The sequence below is a fragment of the Podarcis liolepis genome (genome assembly GCF_965112155.1).
Source record: "Podarcis liolepis genome assembly, chromosome: 7".
Taxonomy (NCBI): Eukaryota; Metazoa; Chordata; class Lepidosauria; order Squamata; family Lacertidae; genus Podarcis; species Podarcis liolepis.
The window spans coordinates 88,922,432-88,946,453 of record NC_139561.1 but is presented as its reverse complement, the minus strand read 5'-3'; the positions used below and the strand labels follow the sequence as shown (position 1 = coordinate 88,946,453).

General features: G+C 49.8%; 1 protein-coding gene across 1 annotated transcript in view; it reads left to right on the top strand.

Annotated features, from left to right (window-relative positions):
- SLC8A2 (solute carrier family 8 member A2) overlaps positions 1-24,022 on the top strand; it is a 132,816-nt gene that overhangs the window by 29,484 nt on the left and 79,310 nt on the right. The window contains exon 2 of the mRNA XM_083515788.1: positions 18,293-20,126. Coding sequence (XP_083371914.1) covers positions 18,322-20,126 — 1,805 coding nt within the window. The 5' untranslated portion in view covers positions 18,293-18,321. The remainder of the gene's footprint in view (positions 1-18,292; positions 20,127-24,022) is intronic.

Here is a 24,022-nt window from a genome sequence, read left to right as displayed (position 1 = left end):
GACTTCCCACCTTCCCCTATTTTCAACATTTTCAACTGCACATTATTTCATGATCCATATTTTGTATCTCTCCATATTGTCCGTGGTATTTGTTACATTGCAAGTGTTATTAAAATCCTGCTAATGTTTTCATCTGCTTACAGTGGTCTCCTAAATAAATTATAATTCCTCCCTCCCATTCTTTCTGGTCAGTTCTGCCATTTTGGCGCAGTCCAACTGCTTAATTTGCCATTCGTCTCTGGACGGGACTTTATCTTCTTTCCATCTCTGGGCTAGTAGCATCTGCGCAGCTGTTGTCACATACATAAAAAGTATTTTCTGCTCCGTGTGTATGGTCTTTTAGAGCAGGTGGGCTGTTTTTATGCAGTCCCCCTCCCCTCGTATGTGGGTTGTTGTAGTTTTGGTCACTGTGCGAGTTGTTTTGAGTTGCTGTGGCAAAGAAAAAGCGATAGGTACATTTAATCCCAGATGCTTGATTATTGCATTAGCAACTCATGGAAGAAGACCTCCATGGAAAAAATAGCCCCACATTAGTCTTTTGGGGGGCTCTTGTAGCAGTCACGAAATTAAAAGATGCCTGCTTCTTGGGAGAAAAGCAATGTCAAACCTAGACAGCATCTTAAAAAGCAGAGACATCACCTTGCCAACAAAGGTCCGTATAGTTAAAGCTATGGTTTCCCCAGTAGTGATGTATGGAAGTGAAAGCTGGACCCTAAAGAAGGTTGATCACCGAAGAATGGATGCTTTTGAATTCTGGTGCTGGAGGAGACTCTTGAGAGTCCCATGGACTGCAAGAAGATCAAACCTCTCCATTCTGAAGGAAATCAGCCCTGAGTGCTCACTGGAAGGACAGATCCTGAAGCTGAGGCTCCAAGACTTTGGCCACCTCATGAGAAGAGAAGACTCCCTGGAAAAGACCCTGATGTTGGGAAAGATGGAGGGCACAAGGAGAAGGGGAGGACAGAGGACGAGATGGTGGGACAGTGTTCTCGAAGCTACCAGCATGAGTCTGACCAAACTGCGGGAGGCAGTGGGAGACCGGAGTGCCTGGCGTGCTCTGGTCCAGGGGGTCACGAAGAGGCGGACACGACTCAACGACTAAACAACAACATTGTGCAAAGCCCACCCTGGCTTCCTGGCCTCTACTGTGCTCCCCAAACATGGCTCCTGTGGAAAACAATTGCTGCAGAGAAAGGAGCAATGCCCTGCTAGCCTTCTCTGTTGCTGTGAGGCAAGCAGCCTCTGCACAAGATGACCCCGTCTCCGGCTGGAAGAGGTGGAAATTGCTCTTTGGAAATCTGCTCTCGCTGAACTGGTGCCTCAGCTGCTAATGAAGCAGAAGGGATGGCTGGGTGGTGGGGAGAGAGAGAGGGAAGGAGATCAGCTGCCCACCTCCTGAGATTGTTTCCCAAACAGCATCTGTGCTTGGAAGGTGGCTGATAGGCTCCGCTTTCCCGCTTTGACTTTGTACAAAATTGGGTTCTCTGGTCCAATGGCTTTTTCAGCGGGTGGCTTTTGGGGGGGGGGCAGTGGGTGGGTAAGGGGTGTTGCTGCTGAGATCGGCTGCTTTGCCTGCCTCTGAGCTGGGGGCGTCTTCATGGCTGCACAATTGGCGGCCAGACACTTCGATCGTGTGCCTTCCGCCACCTGCCATACGTTACCAGGGACATGGGAAATATTGGCTGTTGTCAGGGCACCAGGAGGAAAGCGGGGGCGCTGCTGCTGGTGGTGGTTTGACTCGTGGAAAGAATGCCCGCTGGATGGGAGAAACTGGCGCTCAGATCTCTGCTTGTTTGACCGAACTCTCTGCATTTCCGACATAGCGATGGGCACCAAATTGAATGGTTTAAAACAAGGGTCAGCAAACCTTTTCAGCAGGGGTTTGGTCCACTGTCCCTCAGCCCTTGTGAGGGGCTGCACTATGCAGTGATACCTCTGGTTGCGAATGGGATCCGTTCCGGAGGCCTGTTCACAACATGAAAAGAGCGCAACCCACAGCGGTGCATGCGCGCATGCGCGGCTTGCGATTCGCTGCTTCTGCGCATGCGCGCGATGTCATTTTGAGCTTCTGCGCATGTGCAAGCAGCGAAACCCGGAAGTAATCCTTTCCAGTATTTCTGGGTCACTGCGGGACGTAACCTGAAAGAACTTAACATGAAGCGGACGTAACATGAAGTATGACTGTATTTTGGAGGAAAAAAATGAAAAAATTCCTATGCCCCACAAATAACCCAGAGATTCATTTTAAATAAAATCACACATTCTACTCATGTAAAAACACCAGGCAGGCCCCACAAATAACCCAGAGATGCATTTTAAATAAAAGGACTCATTCTATTCATGTAAAAACACGCTGATTCCCGGACCGTCCGTCCAGATTTAGAAGGTGATTGGGCCAGATCCGGCCCCCGGGCCTTAGTTTGCCTGCCCATGGTTTAAAAGGGGTAACCAACTATCTTGTCAGGAAGTCTGTTCCAGGCAGATCCACACTACACATTTAAAGCGTATTCGTTGCACATTTAAATCACATGACCCCCCCTGCAAAGCGTCCCGGGAACTGTAGTTTGTTAAGGGTGCTGGAAAGGGTGGCTACAGGGGAAGCTACAGTTCCTGGGATCCTTTGGAAGAAGTCAATGTGCTTTCAATGTGCATTGACTATGCTTTAAATATATAGTCTGGATGTGCCCCAGGAACCGGCCTTTTAGTGTTGTGGCACTAAATCCCTTGGGGATTCCTTCCCCACAAATATCAGACCGGCGCCATCTCTGTTCCCTTTTTGGAACCTACGGAAGACCTTCCTTTATCCAACAAGCCCTTTGAGCGGAGATCTTTCTCAGTCTGCATGGAATTGTTTCGAGGCTGTTTTAAAGATGTTTCTATTGGTTTATTGCTTCTTGTTTGCAACCCTGGCCTCCTTGGAGAGGAAGGCCAGACTAGAAATTCAATTAAAAAGTCAGTTCAGGGAAGATGGGGCTATCATGTAAGGATGTGCGTAGACGTGAGGAGAAGAGATCGTTATTGGGGATTATCCTTCCTTCCTCACGTTTGTGCCATCCCTTTTGCAACTTAAAGGAGAGGCTGAGACAGGCCAGTTTTTAGCCGTTCAGTTTAAGTAAACCAGGATGCTTTAAGGCAGACTAGATTCTCCTGGTATTTCACCCTTTTCTCTCCCTTAAAACAATAATCAATAAAAAACCCCACATATTCATTCAGAATACTTGCTGAAGAGCCGGCATCTCCAACCCTCAGCCCTCCAGATGTTTTGGACTACAATTCCCATCATCCCTGACCACTGGTCCTGTTAGCTAGGGATCATGGGAGTTGTAGGCCAAAACATTTGGAGGCCGCAGGGTCATGCTAGGAGTTGTGCCATGGCCCTAGTCCCCCCCCCCCCCGGTCTGGGGCTTCGGACAGAGGCCACACCCCTCAGATTGCATGCAGTTCACAACAGTGACCTGAGGAGGTGATAACTGGGTAATAGCCATCTGCCCTGGTGTGTGGTCAGCATGCATGGGTTCATGCTGTGTCTGTGTGGTGCTAATAGCTGTAATACCCCCATCTTGCCTCAGGATAAAGGCATGGGTCTTGCAATCCAGATCAGGAGTCTTTTGGAAGGGGATTCTGGGTGGCAGGAGGGTGCTAGGGTGTCCATGCTGCCAGCTTAGCAAATGACAGTCCTCTGGTTCAAGGACTACCCTTTCCACTTTTGGCCCCCACCCTGCACTCAGCTCTCTCCTGGGGCTCCTAGAAGCTGTCAGTATGTGACAGCGGCCACAACTTGGGAAATAACATATCTTTTGCTCCATAAGACGCACCTGACCATAAGACGCACCTGGTTTTTAGAGGAGGAAAACAGGAAAAAAACATTCTGAATGAAACAGGTGTATGATTTCTGTGGTTCATGCTGTGACCACAGACATGTGATCTGATGGTGAATTTGGGGTGACCCAATGCAAAAATCCTGAGGATCCATGTGGACCCATGCTTTGTAACCATGTTTTTGCACATTGCAGCCCCAGGAAACAGTGGGTGCATGGTTTTTTTGGTTCAGGCTGTAGCCATGGACATGCTATGTGATGTGATGGTGAATTTGGGGTGACTCAGTGTAAAAATCCTGAGGATCCATGGGCTTTTACCTTCCCCTCCCAGGCAGCCTCCTTTATCTCTAGCATCCCTTATCTCTCTCCCCGATCGGCAAACGATTAGCAGCTTTGTTTCAACACCCACTTCGCTCTTTCAAAAAAAAGAGACTGATCTGCTTTTTGCCCCTGGGCATTTCAGCTTCAGGGACCACACATTCACTCCGTAAGACGCACAGACATTTCCCCTTACTTTTTAGGAATAAAAAAGTGCATCTTATGGGGCGAAAAATATGGTAGCTTTGACTGGCCAGCTGAACCAGGTGTGGGGAGCTGATGGATCTGAGACCCTCAGTGAGTTAGGAACGTCCCCCTTGCATGCAAAAACAGCGGATTGAGGCAGGCGACAGCGGATTGAGCAGATGAGACCAATAGCGGGTCCAATGGTCAAGAAGGCAGTTTCTGCTGGAGAGGGAAGTGAGGAGCAGGTGGGGCTCATCCACCTGGGAAGGGAGCCCATCCAGGAGAAGGAAAACTTTGGTCCTAAACCACCACTGCCTTGCGGGAAATCTTTGGGAGAAGAAAAGGATCAGGAGGAAACCCTCCACAAATCGAGAGTGGAGTCCCTGAGATGGTTGGGTGGCACCTTGTACGCCTCCTTCTGGCACCTCCTGCAGCCCACCTGGTGCCAAGTGTCTTGCTATGCTTTCCTTTGGACCACATCAGAGCCAGTGTGGCAGGCGGGTGTGGGGGACTCCCTGATCCTGAATGGGGTAACTGTGCCCGTGAAGGACCAGGTGCGCAGCCTGGGAGTCACTTTGGACTCACAGCTGTCCATGGAGGGACAGGTCAATTCTGTGTCCAGGGCGGCTGTCTACCAGCTCCATCTGGTACGCAGGCTGAGACCCTACCTGCCCACAGACTGTCTCACCAGAGTGGTGCATGCGCTAGTTATCTCCCACTTGGACTACTGCAATGCGCTCTACATGGGGATACCTTTGAAAGTGACCCGGAAACTACAACTAATCCAGAATGTGGCAGCTAGACTGGTGACTGGGAGCAGCCGCCGAGACCATGTAACACCGGTCCTGAGAGATCTGCATTGGCTTCCACTGCATTTCCGAGCACAATTCAAAGTGTTGGTGCTGACCTTTAAAGCCCTAAACGGCCTCGGTCCAGTATACCTGAAGGAGCGTCTCCACCCCCATCATTCTGCCCAGACACTGAGGTCCAGTGCCGAGGGCCGAATATTATTATCTGCTGACTTGAGAGTTGAGACACTTCTAACTGGAGACGTCACAGGCAGACTGATCTTGGGGACCTGATGCCAGCAGGACCTGCACTCCGCCACTGAGCTCAGGTCCCTCCCTTGCTCACTTTGGGGCTTGTTGACAGCCTGGCCCCTCGGCCCTCCTGCAGATCCAGACTGGCTGCCCAGCTGAGTGAGGTGCTGATCTCCGCCGGCTCCCGAGGAAGAGCCAGGAAACCTGCTCCTTGCCCACCCTCTTTGCCTCCTTTCCTTCGGAGGGATTTCCCCTCCTGCCTGCAGTAATGAGGCCTCCAGATTTAATGAGGCCCTTAGTCAGCTCTTTCGAGCAGCTGGGAAACCACCAGGCCTGCAGATGCTGAGCTAAGTGCAAACTACTCACCAATCTGGGGAACAAAGGGGAATTTAGGACTGGAGGGTAACAGGGAGGCAGTGGCGGCAGCTGGGCAAAGCGCAGGTGGTAGATGCTGTTTAGAAGGCAGCGCCAGAAGCTGCCTTAACACCATCCCAGGCCCTTGGTCTGTCCAGCTCAGCCTACATGGGGCTACCTTTGAAGGTGACCTGGAAACCACAACTAATCCAGAATGCGGCAGCTAGACTGGTGACTGGGAGCAGCTGCCGAGACCACATAACACCAGTCTTGAAAGACCTACATTGGCTCTCAGTACGTTTCTGAGCACAATTCAAAGTGTTGGTGCGGACCTTTAAAGCCCTAAACGGCCTCGGCCCAGTATACCTGAAGGAGCATCTCCACCCCCATCGTTCAGTCCGGACATGGAGGTCCAGCGCCAAGGGTCTTCTGGTGGTTCCCTCATTGCGAGAAGCAAAGCTACAGGGAACCAGGCAGAGGGCCTTCTTGGTAGTGGCACCCGCCCTGTGGAACGTCCTCCCATCAGATGACAAAGAGACAAACAACTACCAGACTTTTAGAAGACATCTGAAGGCAGCCCCGTTGAGGGAAGCTTTTAATGTGTGACATTTTAATGTATTTTTAATCTTTGTTGGAAGCCGCCCAGAGTGGCTGGGGAGACCCAACCAGATGGGTGGGGTACAAATAATAAATTATTATAATATTATTATTTTCTACATTGACTGGCAGGGAGTCTCTACCTGGAGATGCCTAGGATTGAAGCTGGGACCTTCTGCATGCGAGGAAAATGCTTTGCCACTCAGCTACCCCCCATGGTCTTATTTCTTGAGATGTTCAGACTGCTTAGACTTTGCAACATGGCAGGCAACGTTAAACCACAGTGATCAACCGATGTCATAAAACAGAATGAAATAACTGAATGTATGGAAAAAGCTGGGGGGCAGAAGTGAGGAGGGGGCTGTTCGGCTCTCGTGCTTGTGGCATCTGGTCAGAATAGTATGCTGAATGAGGTGCAGGAATGGGTGCAACTTTCCGTTTCCTTTCTCTCTCTCTCTGTTTTTTCATTTTCCCAGCCTGAAGTTCAGTTCATCAAGTTTCTGCATTGGTTTGAGATTTTCTTTTGGTGTATGTGTGTGTGTGTGTGCACGCTGATCAGCATTTAAGCGTGCAACAGTGTCTTGTTGTTGTTTAGTCGTTTAGTCGTGTCCGACTCTTCATGACCCCCTGGACCAGAGCACGCCAGACACTCCTGTCTTCCACTGCCTCCCGCAGTTTGGTCAAACTCATGCTGGTAGCTTCGAGAACACTGTCCAACCATCTCGTCCTCCGTCATCCCCTTCTCCTTGTGCCCTCCATCTTTCCCAACATCAGGGTCTTTTCCAGGGAGTCTTCTCTTCTCATGAGGTGGCCAAAGTCTTGGAGCCTCAGCTTCAGGATCTGTCCTTCCAGTGAGCACTCAGGGCTGGTTTCCTTCAGAATGGAGAGGTTTGATCTTCTTGCAGTCAATGGGACTAAGATCAAACCTATCCATTCTTAAGGAAATCCCCTTCATGGATCACTGCCTTGCCGTGGTGAAGGGGCTTGAAGAACTCAGAGAAGCTATGAGCTCTGCCGTGCAGGGACGCCCAAGATGGATAGGTCATAGTGGAGAGTTTTGACCAAACGTGATCCACCTGGAGGAGGAACCGGCAAGCCACTCCAGTATCCTTGCCAAGAAAACTCCATGGACAAAGCAACAGTGTGATGCAGCATCAATAAAAGCTAATGCAATTCTAGGCTGCGTCAACAGAAGTACAGTGTTCACATCAAGGGAAATCATGGTCCCATTCTATTCTGCCTTGGTCAGACCCCACCTGGAGTCCTGTGTCCGGTCCTAGGCACTTCGGTTTAAGAAGGATGTTGACAAGGTGGAAGGTGTGCAGAAGACGGCAACCGAGACGATCAAGGGCCTGGAAACCAAGCCTTATGAGGAATGGTTGAAGGAGTTGGGTATGTTTAGCCTGGAGAAGAGGAGACTGAGAGGAGATATGATAGCCATCTTCAAATATCTGAAGGGCTGTCACATGGAAGAGGGAACAAGCTTGTTTTCTGCTGCTCTGGAGGGTAGGACCTGAACCAATGGATTTAAATGACAAGAAAGGGCATTCCAATTAAACATTAGGAAGAACTTTTGTAGCTGGAGTCAGTCCGGGCCCTGCCCTCCCAGGCTGGGTGGAGAAAGGCCTGCAAGGAAGGGAGCAGGTCTTCCAGGACTCAAACCCAAGGACGCTTCCATGCCCTGGTTATTTTCCTGGTGTGATAGAGCCCATCGTGAGAATGTGAAGGGGGGGGGAAGCCCCCCTCCTTCAAACCATCCTCATGTCACTCGCTTTGTCTTGGGAGAGCCTAATGAGAGCATTCCCACAAATTGAAACCTTTCTAATTGCTCCAATGGTGGCACCGTGTAAGCAGCTTAGCAAACATCCCGGCTATTATATAGGACAACAATCACCATTAAGAGTCTTTGCTACCCACCGCCCTGCCCCACCTCTCAGCCTGTTCCAGACGGTCATCCCGGCTAGACCCAAAGCTCCTCACCACTAATCCCATCTTGCCCATCAGCTGAAAGTGCACGGTACGTGTTTGTGTTTACCCAGCCACAAGATTTCACGACTCTCACTATTTAAGAACTTTCCCCTGTGGCTGCAACAACCTCTTTAGGTGATGCCGTAGTTCATTTAGACAGGAGTCAGCAGAATACATTACCTTCTCGAAATGTGGTTGCTTTGCCTGCTGAGGATTGCTCCATCTGACCCAAGTGTGTTCCTGGATGTGGTCCAAAGCCCTCTCTTGATTCCCTCGAGGTCACGGAAAGAAGGAAGGAAGGAGATGTTGCTTGGGAAGTGAAGCCAGCCGTCTCCACACCAGCCCTGGATGTTGCTTCTAGGAGAGTTTCATCCAGAAGTGTGAATAGGTCACAGTCCCAACAGTCTCAGCCTCATACCCTCCACCACTTCTTCGCTGAAAATAGGGACATCCTATTCAACAACAACAATTTTATCATTTATACCCTGCCCATCTGACTGGGTTGCCCCAGCCACATTGGGCGGCTTCTGAAACATTGTTTAGTCGTTTAGTCGTGTCTGACTCTTCATGACCCCCTGGACCAGAGCACGCCAGGCACGCCTGTCTTCCACTGCCTCCCACAGTTTGGTCAAACTCATGTTGGTAGCTTCGAGAACACTGTCCCACCATCTCACCCTCTGTCGTCCCCTTCTCCTTGTGCCCTCCATCTTTCCCAACATCAGGGTCTTTTCCAGGGAGTCTTCTCTTCTCATGAGGTGGCCAAAGTATTGGAGCCTCAGCTTCAGGATCTGTCCTTCCAGTGAGCACTCAGGGCTGATTTCCTTCAGAATGGAGAGGTTTGATCTTCTTGCAGTCCATGGGATTCTCCAGAGCAGGGGTAGGCAACCTAAGGCCCGTAGGCTGGATGCGGCCCAATCACCTTCTCAATCTGGCCCATGGACGGTCCTGGAATCAGCATGTTTTTACATGAGTAGAGTGTGTCCTTTTATTTAAAATGCATCTCTGGGTTATTTGTGGGGCATAGGGATTCGTTCATCCCCCCCCCCCATATAGTCCAGCCCACCACATGGTCTGAGGGACGGTGGACCGGCCCATGGCTGAAAACGGTTGCTGACCCCTGCTCGAGAGTCTCCTCCAGCACCAGAATTCAAAAGCATCAATTCTTCGGCGATCAGCCTTCTTTATGGTCCAGCTCTCACTTCCATACCATGGGAAAACCATGGCTTTAACTATATGGACCTTTGTTGGCAAGGTGATGTCTCTGCTTTTTAAGATGCTGTCTAGGTTTGTCATTGCTTTTCTCCCAAGAAACAGGCGTCTTTTAATTTCGTGACTGCTGTCCGTGACTTTATATGTCCGAAACATATAAATGCATAATAAACATTTAAAAACTTCTTCTAAAGGTTGTCATCTCCTTGACATGGTGTCACGCATGGGAGTTCCCCCCTCTCTTCTCATGGCTCACCGATAAGAATTAACGAGCGTTTGGTAGATTTATACTCCTTTTATTTCAGCATTCTGTTACAAGCACAAACAGGCAACCGTCCGCGAAGGTATCAGTTGCCTACTATGACTCCTCCCCACTTCCGCAGCAAGAAGCGCGCCAATGGCAAGTCCATCCCCCCCCGTCTCCTTTGTTCTCTGACATGCTCAGACCTCTGAGTTCGTGGGGAGGGAGGAGGTTCCCCCCACTCTCGATTGATGTATCGCCCAGCTGCTCCCTCCCTTCTGGTTGCTTAGCTACTATCTCATAGCTGGGCAGCTCCTCTCTCAGCTGTGCAGCTTCTGTGTCTGCCTGTTTCTCTGCTTTTGGAAATGCTGGATTCGGGGGGGGGGAATATTTCTCTTCCTCTTCTTTTAGGAGCTGATCTCCCTGCAATTGCATCCCCCAATCGTCCAACCCTGACCAGCCCCTGACACATGGGAGTTGCATGACGCCATTCTGAGGACCTCCATACACTGTGCCCAAGCTTTCACCCTGGGGAGGTCACTTGGGTGCTGCTAACACAGTGGTTTGACTTCACCCCCAGAGGCGCACTCCATTGTCTCTTGAGACAGATGGATGCAATGACAATACTGCAGTAAAATGAATTTTTGGGTGGGGTGCTGATACAGCGCCTCACAAAGGGTGCAAGGGACATTAGGTGCTCCTCTGGCCCTGTGCAAAGTGAGAACGGTGTTGGGGGTCCTGTTCTTCACCAACTCCTGGAGCTTTCACTCATCGGATCACAGGAAAATGCTGGCTTCCCAGCCAGAAATCTTTAGGTGCACCCTTTCAAGATACCTGCAAGGATTTGGAAAAGGTGTGGGTGGGAGAAAGATTGCATATTAAAACCACAGCTCGTTTGATGGATAGCCTGTGCTCTGCCCCTGCTGCCCCAGCCAGCCTTCCAAGGGAGAACGCACCCCACTCATGACTCGGCTTCCTGCGGTCACCTGTCAGGCTGCTGGGCTGCAGCTTGGCAAGTCGTTTCCCCGAGATTCGATTGTGGAGCCATTGCTCCTGGCTCCCATCTGTGACTCCTGGAAGGTGCCAGCAAGCACCAGCAGCCTGGGAAAGGCTTCGACTGGCCGGCAAAACCAGGTGAGGGTAGCCGATGGGTCTCATACCCTCGGTGAGTTAGGAACGTCCCCTGGACACAAAAACAGGCTCTTGCTGTCAGAAACTTCTTCCTGTTGTTTAGTTGGAATCGCCTTCCTTATAACTTGAATCCCTCAGTTTGGGTCCTCCCCTCTGGAGCAGCATAAAACAGACGTGTCCCACCTTCCATGACTGATGTGACAGCTCAGTTGGTAGAACAGGAGACTCTTAATCTCAGGGTTGTGGGTTCGAGATCCACGTTGGGACAAAGATTCCCGCATTGCAGAAGGTTGGGCTCTCATGGTCCCTTCCAGCTCTACAATTCCATGATTCTATGTGACAGCCCTTCAGATATTTGAAGATGACTACCATATATGTCCGGGACACGGGTGGCGCTGTGGTGTAAACCACTGAGCCTCTGGGCTTGGTGATCGGAAGGTCAGCGGTTCGAATCCCCACAACGGGGTGAGCTCCCGTTGTTCGGTCCCAGCTCCTGGCAACCTAGCAGTTTGAAAGCACACCAGTGCAAGCAGATAAATAGGTACCACTCCGGTGGGAAGGTAAACCACATTTCCTTTACCTTTTACCATATATGTGCAGCACTGCTAAATCAAACCTGGGCTTCTGGGTTCACCCAGATCCAGTCCGGGAAACTGTGGATCTTCAAGGTGTTACTGGACCACACCTATTGCCAGCCCTGAGTGTTGGCCGTATTCACTGGGGCTGCTGGGAGCTGGACCAGATGAACTTCTGGAGGGAACCAGGTCCTCTTGACTCTGATGCCCACAGAGGCCCCTTAGAAAGGCAGGGCAGAAAATGCTGCAGGCTGCTTGTAATAGGATCTCATTGTACCTTTTGCCCCATACTTTCTAGGCACACTTTCCAGTGTGCGTCCATCTCCTTCTCCCCCCACCTGAGTTCCCCAGGAAAGGCCACTCTTTATGACCCCACTCTTTAACACTTGGGAATTGTCTACACTTCCGCATATCCCTAGAAAGCAAGTGTCCAAGTTGTTTCCTGATTAATCCGCACTTTCTAGGCTCAGGTCTGAGTGGTTTTCCCGTTTGCCTCACTCCTTTCCCAGGGAAAACCTGCTCTTTAGCTCTAAACGGTAGCAATCCAGAGGAAACCCGAATGGCTGTTTGCTCCGATTGAGCGCTAAAGAGCAGTTTCCCCCAAGAGGAGAGGTGGAGCAGCCCTGAGTCAGAACAAATGGCATTTTGGTTTTACCGCAGATAGCCTTTGCTCCGATTCAGCGGCAAATAACTCTTTGTGCAGGGAAAGCACAGAGGCAGAGAGAGAGAGAGAGACCGGACCTCTGCCGAGAAATGCAGAGCAAAGGTACACGTGGACAAGTTCTTATTGCATTCAAATAAAGAAAGAAACCCAGCAGCTGGAATGTCCTGCAGCCAACAGAGCTGGAGGAAGATGTAATTCTCTCAGGCAGGGCTTATTTCAATGATGCTGGCAGAGCAGCTGAGTCAAGGAAAAACCCTCTCTGGGGTCTGGAGGCCAGGAACGGAAAGAGCCCACGGTGCCGTGTGAAGAGAATATCAAAGACTGCGGCGGAGGCTTGCCAGGAATACAGGAACGGCTTTTGTGGAGCCCAGGAGCCTGACAAGAGGCGGGGAGGGGGGGGAGTGATAGTGGAAGTGCGTTTATGTGTGTGGCAAGCAGAGACTGCACAGGGAGAAAGAGACCTCACAGTCTCTGTGCGGCTGCTCCTTGCATCTAGGGTTGCCATCTCTCCCCCCTGCCGCCCGTCATACTGTTCCTGTGTCTTTTTCAGCAACCTAGCATGCTGAAGACCAAGCAGTTGAAGATTAAGAACACAGTAAGAGCCTCTGCAGGATCAGGCCAGTAGCCCACCTAGCCCAGCATCCCCTTCCAAAAAACTTCCCTATACAGGGCTGCCTTCAAAGGTCTTCTAGCAAATGACACAACTTTGATGGCAGAAAGTGAGGAGGAACTAAAGAACCTTTCAATGAGGGTGAAAGAGGAGAGCGCAAAATATGATCTGAAGCTCAACATCAAAAGACTAAGATCATGGCCACTGGTCCCATCACCTCCTGGCAAATAGAAGGGGAAGAAATGGAGGCAGTGAGAGATTTTACTTTCTTGGGCTCCATGATCACTGCAGATGGTGACAGCAGTCACGAAATTAAAAGACACCTGCTTCTTGGGAGGAAAGCAATGACAAACCTAGACAGCATCTTAAAAAGCAGAGACATCATCTTGCCAACAAAGGCCCGTATAGTTAAAACTATGGTTTCACAGTAGTGATGTATGGAAGTGATAGCTGGACCATAAAGGAGGCTGATCGCCAAAGAATGGATGCTTTTGAATTATGGTGCTGGAGGAGACTCTTGAGAGTCCCATGAACTGCAAGAAGATCAAACCTCTCCATTCTTAAGGAAATCAGCCCTGAGTGCTCACTGGAAGGACAGATCCTAAAGCTGAGGCTCCAAGACTTTGGCCACCTCATGAGAAGAGAAGACTCCCTGGAAAAGACCCTGATGTTGGGAAAGATGGAGGGCACAAGGAGAAGGGGACGGCAGAGGACGAGATGGAGGGACAGTGTTCTCGAAGCTACCAGCATGAGTTTGACCAAACTGCGGGAGGCAGTGGAAGACAGAAGTGCCTGGCGTGCTCTGGTCCAGGGGGTCACGAAGAGTCAGACACCACTAAACAACTAAACAACAACAAACGAGTTGCATATGCACATGAGCCTTTCACAGCAATGGAGATCATCACGAATGCCTGCTAATGCTTCAAGCTCCCACGAAGGGCTCCCACGAAGCCCAGAGGCAGACTGAAACATTGGCAATTGAGAGTTGTGCAATTGACGCCGGCCTGTCCATGCAGTGGGATTTTCTGTGTTTTTCCTTGAGAGGAAAAGGCACCCAGGTTTTTCTCCGTTTTCTGCACTTCCAACCCACTCCCTCCCAGGAAAGGCTGGAGCTGTGCGAATTATGCAAAAGCTACTGCTACATCCAGCAAGCTTCTCTCCTCCCTCGCTCAACTAGAGATAATTGAATCAGCCACCTGCCCTCTGTTTCGGCATCTAAAGAGACTTGACCCCGGCGGGTTAGCTGGAGAATCTCTGTTGGAAGTCCTCGTTCATTCCCACTCTGGCGGAATATAGGGAGTAAATTAGAGGGAGCCGCACATCATAATTGACCAGGGGACAGAGATGACAGAGAGACAGACAGAAAGAGAGAGTCAATCCAGCAAGTCTGTGAAGGCACTAAGGTTTTCAGGGGGCACTTTTGTGCGCCAGATTATAATTTCAACTGTGCATTTTATAGCTAGAAGAGTAAAATCTGGTGGCGCTCACTATGGCTCTGGTTTGTGAGAGAGATGTTCAGCAGAGACCCACCTTAAAGGTAAAGGTAAAGGGACCCCTGATCATTAGGTCCAGTTGCAGACAACTCTGGGGTTGCGGCGCTCATCTCACTTTACTGGCCGAGGGAGCCGGTGTACAGCTTCCGGGTCATGTGGCCAGCATGACTAAGCCACTTCTGGCAAACCAGAGCAGGGCACAGAAATGCCGTTTACCTTCCCGCCAGAGCGGTACCTATTTATCTACTTGCACTTTGACATGCTTTCAAACTGCTAGGTTGGCAGGAGCAGGGACCCAGCAATGGGAGCTCACCCCGTCATGGGGATTCGAACCACCAACCTTCTGATTGCCAAGCCCTAGGCTCTGTGGTTTAACCCACAGCGCCACCTGCGTCCACCTTGCTTGGTCCCAAATACACCATAAATTTAATGCATATGACTCCTCCCACTTAAGAATCCTAGGGACTCTAGTTTGCTAAGGGTGATTGGAACGGTGGCTCTCCAAGTGGGTAAACTACAATTCCCAAGGTTTGGGTTGCTATTTTTGTTTTTGAGGGAAGCCATGTTCTTCTTACGGACCGCCTCTCCTGGTCTGCCCTGCAGAGGACCTTAAGGTCCATGAATAATCATAGTTTAGAGGTCCCGGGCCCTAAGGAAGTCAGACTATCCTCCACCAGGGACAGGGCCTTCTCAGTGATGGCTCCGACCTGGTGGAATGCTCTGTCCCAGGAGACCAGGGCCCTGCAGGATTTAACCTCCTTCCGCAGGGCCTGTAAGACAGAGCTATTCCGCCTGGCTTTCAATCTGAACTTAGCCTGATCTTTTATTTCCCTTCCTTCCCTCCCCCTCCCCTTTTTATGAAGATTACCCGCTCTGGGATCCCACAGCTAATTCTCCCCTGGTCTCCTCGCTGGGCCAAAGAGCACTAACTTAGCCCGCTAGCCCTGGTGATCATCTAATGTTTATTGGATAGATTTCCCCCCTAAACTGATTCTTGATTTTATTGTTATTTACGCTTTATACCGTATTTTATGCTGGGTTTTTTTGTAGCATCAATTAAGTGTTTTAAATTTGTTGTTAGCTGCCCTGAGCCTGGTTTCCTGACCGGGAAGGGCGGGGTATAAATAAAAAATTATTATTATTTATTATTATTATTATTTAAATGTATAACGTGGCTGTGGTCTTTGGTTCCACGGTTGCCAGCTGACCCCAGTTGGCCTGCCCTGTTGCCTTACATGATGAGCAGTGATCAGTGCCTCAAACTTTTCGTAGCACAGGTGACGATCGCTCGCTAGTGTTGTCACATCAAGGTTTGAAGGCGTGGCATCCATGGTCTGTTGAAAAGCTCATGGTCCTCGTTCCATCTGCTCAGCAGGCACCTTGTTCCTCATCAAATCCTGGCCTCTGAGATGGCCTGATGGAAATACCCTCTGTTGGAGGGCAGGGGAGATATATTGAATAAAAAAAAAAACCTTTGGCCCTCTGCATGTTGCTGAACTACAAAACCCACCATCCCTGGCCATTGGCTGTGCTTCCAGGGGTTGATGGGAGTTGTTGGAATCCGTCTGTCTTGGGAGATAATGGAGGGGTACGCCTTTTGGGGGTGAAGTCAAACGGCTGGAGAATTACAGCGCCTGCTGTGGCTGTAGAGACCGATACAGGAGAGACATGTTTTGTTGCAGCTGGGGCAGAGGAAGGCGTCCGGTTGTGCTGCTGCAAATGGGAGTTGCAGTTCAGCATCATCAGGGTGTGTGTGTGTGTGTACTGAGTGCAGTGGCGTAGCATGGGGGGTGCAGGGGGGCCCGGCCGCACCGGGCACAACACCTGGGGTTAGGGGGCGCAAATCCACGGGTTAGGGGGTGCAAATCCATGGGTTAGGGGGCGCAAATTACTTGCCTTGCCCCGGGTGCTGACAACCCACGCTACGCCACTGACTGAGTGCAGTAGGGGGACTGATTTACACCAGGACCCTCCCCATTGTGTAGCTAATTGCTGCACAATGTGTGTTTGTGTGACGCTTTCATGGCAATTGTGCTGCGCTCTTGAGGAAAACTACTGCGCCCGGGCTCAGTATGAACGTGTGCGCGCGCGCATGCAAAATACCACGGACACCTGCAAACTACACATTTCAATGTGATGTGCCATTAAGTGCCACGTGTTGCAACTTACTTTAGGTGGCAGGTGACTCATTATTTTACACAGGTGCCGAGAGGGCGTGAGCTTTGTCTAGGCCACGCCATGACTTCATGTCTAGGGCGGGATTTGAACTCGGACCTCCCTGCCCTCTGTGGCCGAAGAAGCAAGCCTTTGCTGTATGGAGCTCCCCTCCCCCCTCCCCCCTCCCTGCTTTTCTGCAATCCGTGCCTGGTGTTTTTCAGCCTTCGTTCTGTTTGGGAATTAAAAATAGAAATAGATTTTCTCTCGCCCAGGAGGTTGGTGAATGGAACTATGCTTGTATGTGGGCTGTCGTTGGTAGGATCCGTCTGTTCTGTTGAAGGGTCCAATGCAGGAGGAGAGGCAGTCTGGGAGGGAGGAGGGGGCAGGGAAGCAATGTTCTCCAAGCTGGTGTGGGGAGAGGGGTTTGATTGAAACAAAAGCCTGAAGTGGTCTCAGAGCAAAACACTCCCTTCCCTGAGTTTCCCTTGGAAGTGTGCTTGCCCAGGAGAGATAAAAAGGTCCAGATCTGATCCTGGACCTTTCTAACCCCTTCCGCAAGAACTCAGCTGGTTAGAGTGTGGTTCCAGTATCGCCAAAGTTGCAGGTTCAGTCCCCGTTTGGGACAGCTGCATATTGCAGTCTTGGAGCCTCAGCTTCAGGATCTGTCCTTCCAGTGAGCACTCAGGGCTGATTTCCTTCAGAATGGAGAGGTTTGATCTTCTTGCAGTCCATGGGACTCTCAAGAGTCTCTTCCAGCACCAGAATTCAAAAGCATCCATTCTTCGGCGATCAGCCTTCTTTATGGTCCAGCTCTCAGTATGCGTAGTGATCTGGACCATAAAGAATCACGTCTATCATCTCCCCCTTTGCTCACCCTTTCTCTAAATCAAAAAAGCCTCAAACACTGCAACTTTCCCCCACGAGGGACTTGCTCCACCCCCTGACCGTTTTGCTTGCCCTTACCTAAAGCTTTTCCAGCTCTTCAGTACCCTTTTTGAGGCGAGGCAACCAGAACCTCACAGTATTCCAAGTGCAGTCGCACCATAGATTTGTATAAGGGCATTACGCTCTTGGCAGTTTTATTTTCAGTTCCTTGCCTAATGATCCCTAAGTAAGTATGTGTTGGAAGCCTCCCAGAGTGGCTGGGGCAACCCAGCCAGATAGGTGGGGTATAAATAATAAAGAAGTTATTATTATTATTATTATTATTATTATTATTATTATTATTATTATTAAGGAAGGACTGTTTTTGAGTAGTCATGCATGTGTTTTGCTAAAGGGTCCCAGGATAATCGTACGGTCAAATGCAATAAACAAGCAGAGGGAGACTACTACTACTACTACTACTACTACTAATAATAATAATAATAATAATAATAATTTTGTTATTCACTGATAACAATAACTGATGCAGGCAGGAATACAGTAGGAGCAAAGTTCCCCGCTGCCTTCCCTTTAGGGTTGCGTTTGTGTGTGTGAATTCAATTCAGCTTGAGAACACACCTAATTTGCACTTTCTGAAGCAACCTGCAAACTGAAAGAGCGCCGTTCTTCAAAATGTGCACTTCTGCACATTTTGCAAGGCAGTTCTGCCACCAAGCAAGGCGCACAACAATGCATATGCTAGATGGAGCGGTGCATAAAGATGCATATATCATGGTTTTGCGTAAAGAATGTTTAATTCGCTTTATCATGTATGTAAAACAGGGATAACAGTTAGAGCAAAGCAGGTAGCTCAGTTGATAGAGCATGAGACTCTTAATCTAAGGGTGGTGGGTTCGAGTGCCACCGAGACATCATCTCCACATGTCTCCCTCAATGCACAGCATGTTGTAAATTTTAAACCCTCCCTCCGTAGCTTTTCCCAAGATGAAAATTCTGTGTTCATTCTGTCATGCATCTAAAAGTGACTATCACTTGCTGTCTTTCAGATCCTGTTGGCCTGAACTGCCCGAGGAGGATGTTGCCGTCGCATTGGGGGTGGTGGCTGACCTCTTGCACTTTCGCCAAAGTCTTGGTGGCCTCGGCCGTCTTCGCCGAGAACGCCTCCTGGACCGGAGCCTACGATGCCAAGACAAAGGCCAATAGCAGCTGCGAAGGGTCCAACAAATGTCAACCGGGAGTTCTGCTCCCCGTCTGGCAGCCGGACAACCCATCCTTCGGCGACAAGGCTGCCAGGGCCATCGTCTACTTCGTTGCCATGATGTACATGTTCTTGGGAGTCTCCATCATCGCCGACCGCTTCATGGCATCCATCGAGGTCATCACTTCCAAGGAGAAGGAGATAACCATCACCAAGTCCAACGGCGAGACCAGCATTGGAACCGTGAGGATCTGGAACGAGACGGTCTCCAACCTCACCCTCATGGCTTTGGGTTCATCGGCGCCAGAGATCCTCCTCTCAGTGATTGAGGTCTGCGGCCACAACTTCCAAGCCGGCGAGTTGGGTCCTGGCACCATCGTGGGTAGCGCGGCCTTCAACATGTTTGTGGTCATTGCCGTGTGCGTCTATGTTATCCCCAACGGCGAGAGCCGCAAGATCAAGCACCTGAGGGTGTTCTTCGTCACGGCTTCCTGGAGCATCTTCGCCTACATCTGGTTGTACCTGATCTTGGCCGTCTTCTCACCGGGGATTGTGCAAGTGTGGGAGGCCTTGCTGACCCTCGTCTTCTTCCCGGTCTGCGTGGTCTTCGCCTGGATGGCGGACAAGCGCCTGCTCTTCTACAAGTACGTCTACAAGAGATATCGGGCGGATCCTCGCAGTGGCATCATCATCGGCACCGAGGGCGAGTTCCCCAAGGGGATAGAGATGGACGGCAGCTTCGTGGGCAATGACCACCGGGAGAGCGTCTTTGTGGATGGGAGCGCGGCCTCGGTCGCCCCGCTCCCCATCACCACCCAGGAGGAGAAGGAGCTGGACGAGAGCCGCAAGGAGGTCATCCAGATCCTCAAAGACCTCAAGCAGAAGCACCCGGACAAGGAGCTGGACCAGTTGGTTGAGATGGCCAACTATTACGCCCTGTTGCACCAGCAGAAAAGCCGGGCTTTCTACCGCATCCAGGCCACACGGATGATGACAGGGGCGGGGAACATCCTCAAGAAGCATGTCTCCGAGTTCTCCAAGAAGTCCGTGAACCTGCTGGAGGTGCCTTCAGAAGCAGAGCCAGAAGAGAACTACAGTAAGATCTTCTTTGAGCCGTACATGTACCACTGCCTGGAGAACTGCGGCTCGGTCACGTTGACCGTGGCTTGCCAGCAGGGCGGCGACACCTACAACACCTTCTACGTGGACTACAAGACGGAGGACGGCTCGGCCAAGGCGGGCTCCGACTACGAGTTCAGCGAGGGGACACTGATCTTCAAGCCCGGTGAGACGCAGAAAGAGCTGAAGATTGGCATCATCGATGATGACATCTTTGAGGAGGATGAGCACTTCTTCGTCCGGCTGCTCAACCTGCGGGTGGGGGATGCAGAAGGCATGTTTGAGTCCGATTCAGCTGACCACCCCAAGGGCAGGCTCGTGGCGCCGCTGGTGGCCACCGTGACCATTTTGGACGATGACCACGCCGGCATCTTCACCTTCCAGGATAAACTATTGAGAGTCAGCGAGTGTCAAGGGACTCTGGAGGTCAAAGTCATCCGCAGCTCAGGGGCCCGTGGGACGGTCATGGTCCCCTACCAGACGGTGGAAGGGACGGCGCGAGGAGGGGGAGTGGACTATGAAGACTCCTGCGGGGAGCTGGAGTTCAAAGATGACGAAACAGTGTAAGTAAACAATGCTGCTTCTTTCCTTGCTTGTTCAATGTATTTTTAAAAAAATTTAAATTTGGTTTTACATATTTAAATTTATAATCATATCGCAACACATCCAAAGTTACAAGATTCCTCCAAATCTCTGTACTTTCCCCCTTCCCCTCTGTGGGTTCTGTTGTTAAACCTTTTCTACAGCGTCTCTCTCTCTCTTTTTTTTAATAATCCAAATATTTATAACTCCATTGCGTCCATAGTTCATGTTATACCATGAGTATTACTGCAGTCCTGCTAACGTTTTCAACTGCTTACAGTGGTCTTCAAGATAAGTTATAATTTTCCCCCATTCCTTTTTTAAATTTTGGTCTTCCTGGTTCCTAAGCTTTCTGGTCATTTTTGCCATTTCAGCAGAGTCCATCGACTTTGTCTGCCATTCTCCTCTGATAGGGACTTTATCTTCTTTCCATCTCTGGGACAATAACATCCGCACAGCTGTCGTCATATACTTGACAAAGTCTTTTCTGCTCGCTTAGAATTTCAGCACCTACAATTCCTGATAGAAAAGCCTGTGACTTTTTGTTTTTTTAAAAAAATAAAAGTTTTTTTAAACGTTTCCCCCCCTTGATTCATTATATATCATTTCCCAGAATGCTTCTATTTATTTATTTTTCCCTCCTGGGTCAGCAAAAGCGAGGCGGACAGGTTGGAATTGAATTATTTAACAGTTTCCCAGCACACCGTGGGTCTTTGTGGAGCAGGTCCCGGCTTAAGTGGGAGGATGCCTGGGGGTGTTAAATAGCATTGGGGACAAGGTGGTACCCTGTGTCTGCCCACAGCTCGCCTTCCAGGGGCCCAAAGGCCTAATGCTGTTCTCTGAAGCCAACCCAGGATATAGGGTCCAGAGCCCCGTGAAACTTTGCCTCCCTATACTCACCCCAGTAGCAGATAGGTAGCCGTGTTGGTCTGCCATAGTCAAAATAAAAAAATTCCTTCCAGTAGCACCTTAAAGACCAACTAAGTTAGTTCTTGGTATGAGCTTTCGTGTGCATGCACACTTCTTCAGAAGTGTATCTGAAGAAGTGTGCATGCACACGAAAGCTCATACCAAGAACTAACTTAGTTGGTCTTTAAGGTGCTACTGGAAGGAATTTTTTTATTTTCACCCCAGTAGGTAAAGGTAAAGGGGCCCCTGACCATTAGGTCCAGTCGTGACCGACTCTGGGGTTGCGGCACTCATCTCGCTCTATAGGCCGAGGAAGCTGGCGTTTGTCCGCAGACAGCTTCCGGGCCATGTGGCCAGCATGACTAAGCCACTTCTGGCGAACCAGAGCAGCGCACAGAAACGCCATTTACCTTCCCGCCAGAGCGGTACCTATTTATCTACTTGCACTTTGACATGCTTTCGAACTGCTAGGTTGGCAGGAGCAGGGACCGAGCAACGGGAACTCACCCCGTCGCGGGGATTCGAACCACCGACCTTCTGATCGGCAAGCCCTAGGCTCTGTGGTTTAACCAACAGCACCACCCGTGTCCCAGTCACCCCAGTAAGTCGGCTCAAATGGGTATCGAAAGGTGCTGAGTGGTCAAGTGGGGGACCGGACTAAATTTTTTGGGGAAAATGAACAAATTCCTGTGCCCCACAAATAACCCAGAGATGCATTTTAAATACAAGGACACATTCTACTCATGGAAAAACATGCTGATTCTCGGACCGTCCATGGGCCGGATTGAGAAGACGATTGGGCTGGATCGGGCCCCTGGGCCTTAGTTTGCCTACTCATGCATTGACCACACTCGGAATTCCCTCAGTCACATGTCCCACAACATCTTTCTCCACAGTTTCCACTTCCTTCGCCCGCTCCCCCAATGCTAAAAGCTAAGCTGGGGGCAGATTATCAAAGCGATCAAGAGCTCTGGTTTCTTTTACTTTTTCATTTAAAACGATCCCTTCTCTGGGCTGGCCAAGACTCTCCCCCCCCCCCCGCCAGTCGCCACATAATTAAAAATATAGACATTTTATTAGATCAAGTGTGTGAGAGTGGAGGGCTGCAATTTTATGCATTACACCTTTAAAGAGAAATTTCGTCTGAAAAGCTTTCCTCCAAACTGGCACTCCATAAATTAAAGCAATAATCTTGAGCTGCCTTTTCCTAGGCATCTATCCAAACATTTTAGGGTGTGTGTGTGTGAGAGAGAGAGAGCGCTTGTTTTAAAGGCTGGGACTGGAGCCAAATGAGCTGAGTGAGAAAGTTGAGACTCCCCTTCTTTCTCTCCTTATGGTTTAATCAACTGCCATATTTTTCTGTGTATAAGTCTAGGTTTTTCCCCTAAAAAAATAATGTCCAAAACTAGGGTGCGTCTTATACGCGGATAGTGCCGAGGGTGGATTTTCTTAAATATGAATCCCCCCAAATAGGGGGTGTCTTATACATGGAGGCGTCTTATAGACAGAAAAATGCGGTAATTACTATGGTCTAGAAACCTGAATGGGATGCGGGTGGCGCTGTGGGTTAAACCACAGAGCCTAGGACTTGCCGATCAGAAGGTCGGCGGTTCGAATCCCCGCGACGGGTGAGCTCCCGTTGCTCGGTCCCAGCTCCTGCCAACCTAGCAGTTTGAAAGCACATCAAAGTGCAAGTAGATAAATAGGTACCGCTCTGGCGGGAAGGTAAACGGCGTTTCCATGCACTGCTCTGGTTCGCCAGGAGCAGCTTAGTCATACTGGCCACATGACCCGGAAGCTCTATGCCGGCTCCCTCGGCCAATAAAGCGAGATGAGTGTCGCAACCCCAGTTGGTGTTTCCTGCTTGGCAGGGGGTTGGACTCGATGGCCCTTGTGGTCTCTTCCAACTCTAGGATTCTATGGTTCTATGAAGACTTCCCTCAGCTCCTCTCTCTGATTTTTCAGCACATGTTGTTCTCTGCATACTATAAAATTATAAAGATCCTTAAATTATCTATCTATTATGTTAACAATAAAAAAAATTGTGTATGTTTATTCAAAGCCTGCCAAGGAGTCCAATTCATTTTGTTGTTTTTTTAAGTAGTTTGTAAAAAGTCCCCATTCTTCTTTAAAGTCACAGTTGTCCTTGTCTTGCAGTTTGTATGTCAATTTCTCCAGTTCTGCATAATTCATCAATTTCTCTTGCCACTGTTATTTTGTGGGGATTTCCTCGTTCTTCCAGCCTTGTGGTAGTAAGACTCTTGCCGCCGTTGTCGCGTACATAATTAATTCTTTGTTTTCCTTGGCAGGTCTTTCCCTACAATCCCTATCAGAAATGCCTCTGGTGTTTTGTTTTGTTTTACAAATGTTAATTTTAACATTTTCCTCAACTCGTTATATATAATTTCCCAGAACTTTTTAATTTCTCTACATTCCCACCACATATGGTAAAGGCAGGGACTCTCCATGGTGTGAATCAGCCTGGAAACAGGCTGCTCTGGTGATAAGCAGCAGTCGTTGTTTTGCACGCGGCTTAGGGACAAGGGAAGCTATATGAAACAAGGGAAGCTATATGAAACAAGGGAAGCTATATGAAACACTGGGCCCATCACCTCCTGGTAAATAGAAGGGGAAGAAATGGAGGCAGTGAGAGATTTTTCTTTCCTGGGCTCCATGATCACTGCAGATGGTGACAGCAGCCGCGAAATTAAAAGACACCTGCTTCTTGGGAGAAAAACAATGACAAACCTAGACAGCATCTTAAAAAGCAGAGACATCACCTTGCCAACAAAGGTCTGTGTAGTTAAAGCTATAGTTTTCCCAGTAGTGATGTATGGAAGTGAGAGCTGGACCATAAAGAAGGCTGATCGCCGAAGAATGGATGCTTTTGAATTCTGGTGCTGGAGGAGACTCTTGAGAGTCCCATGGACTGCAAGAAGATCAAACCTCTCCATTCTGAAGGAAATCA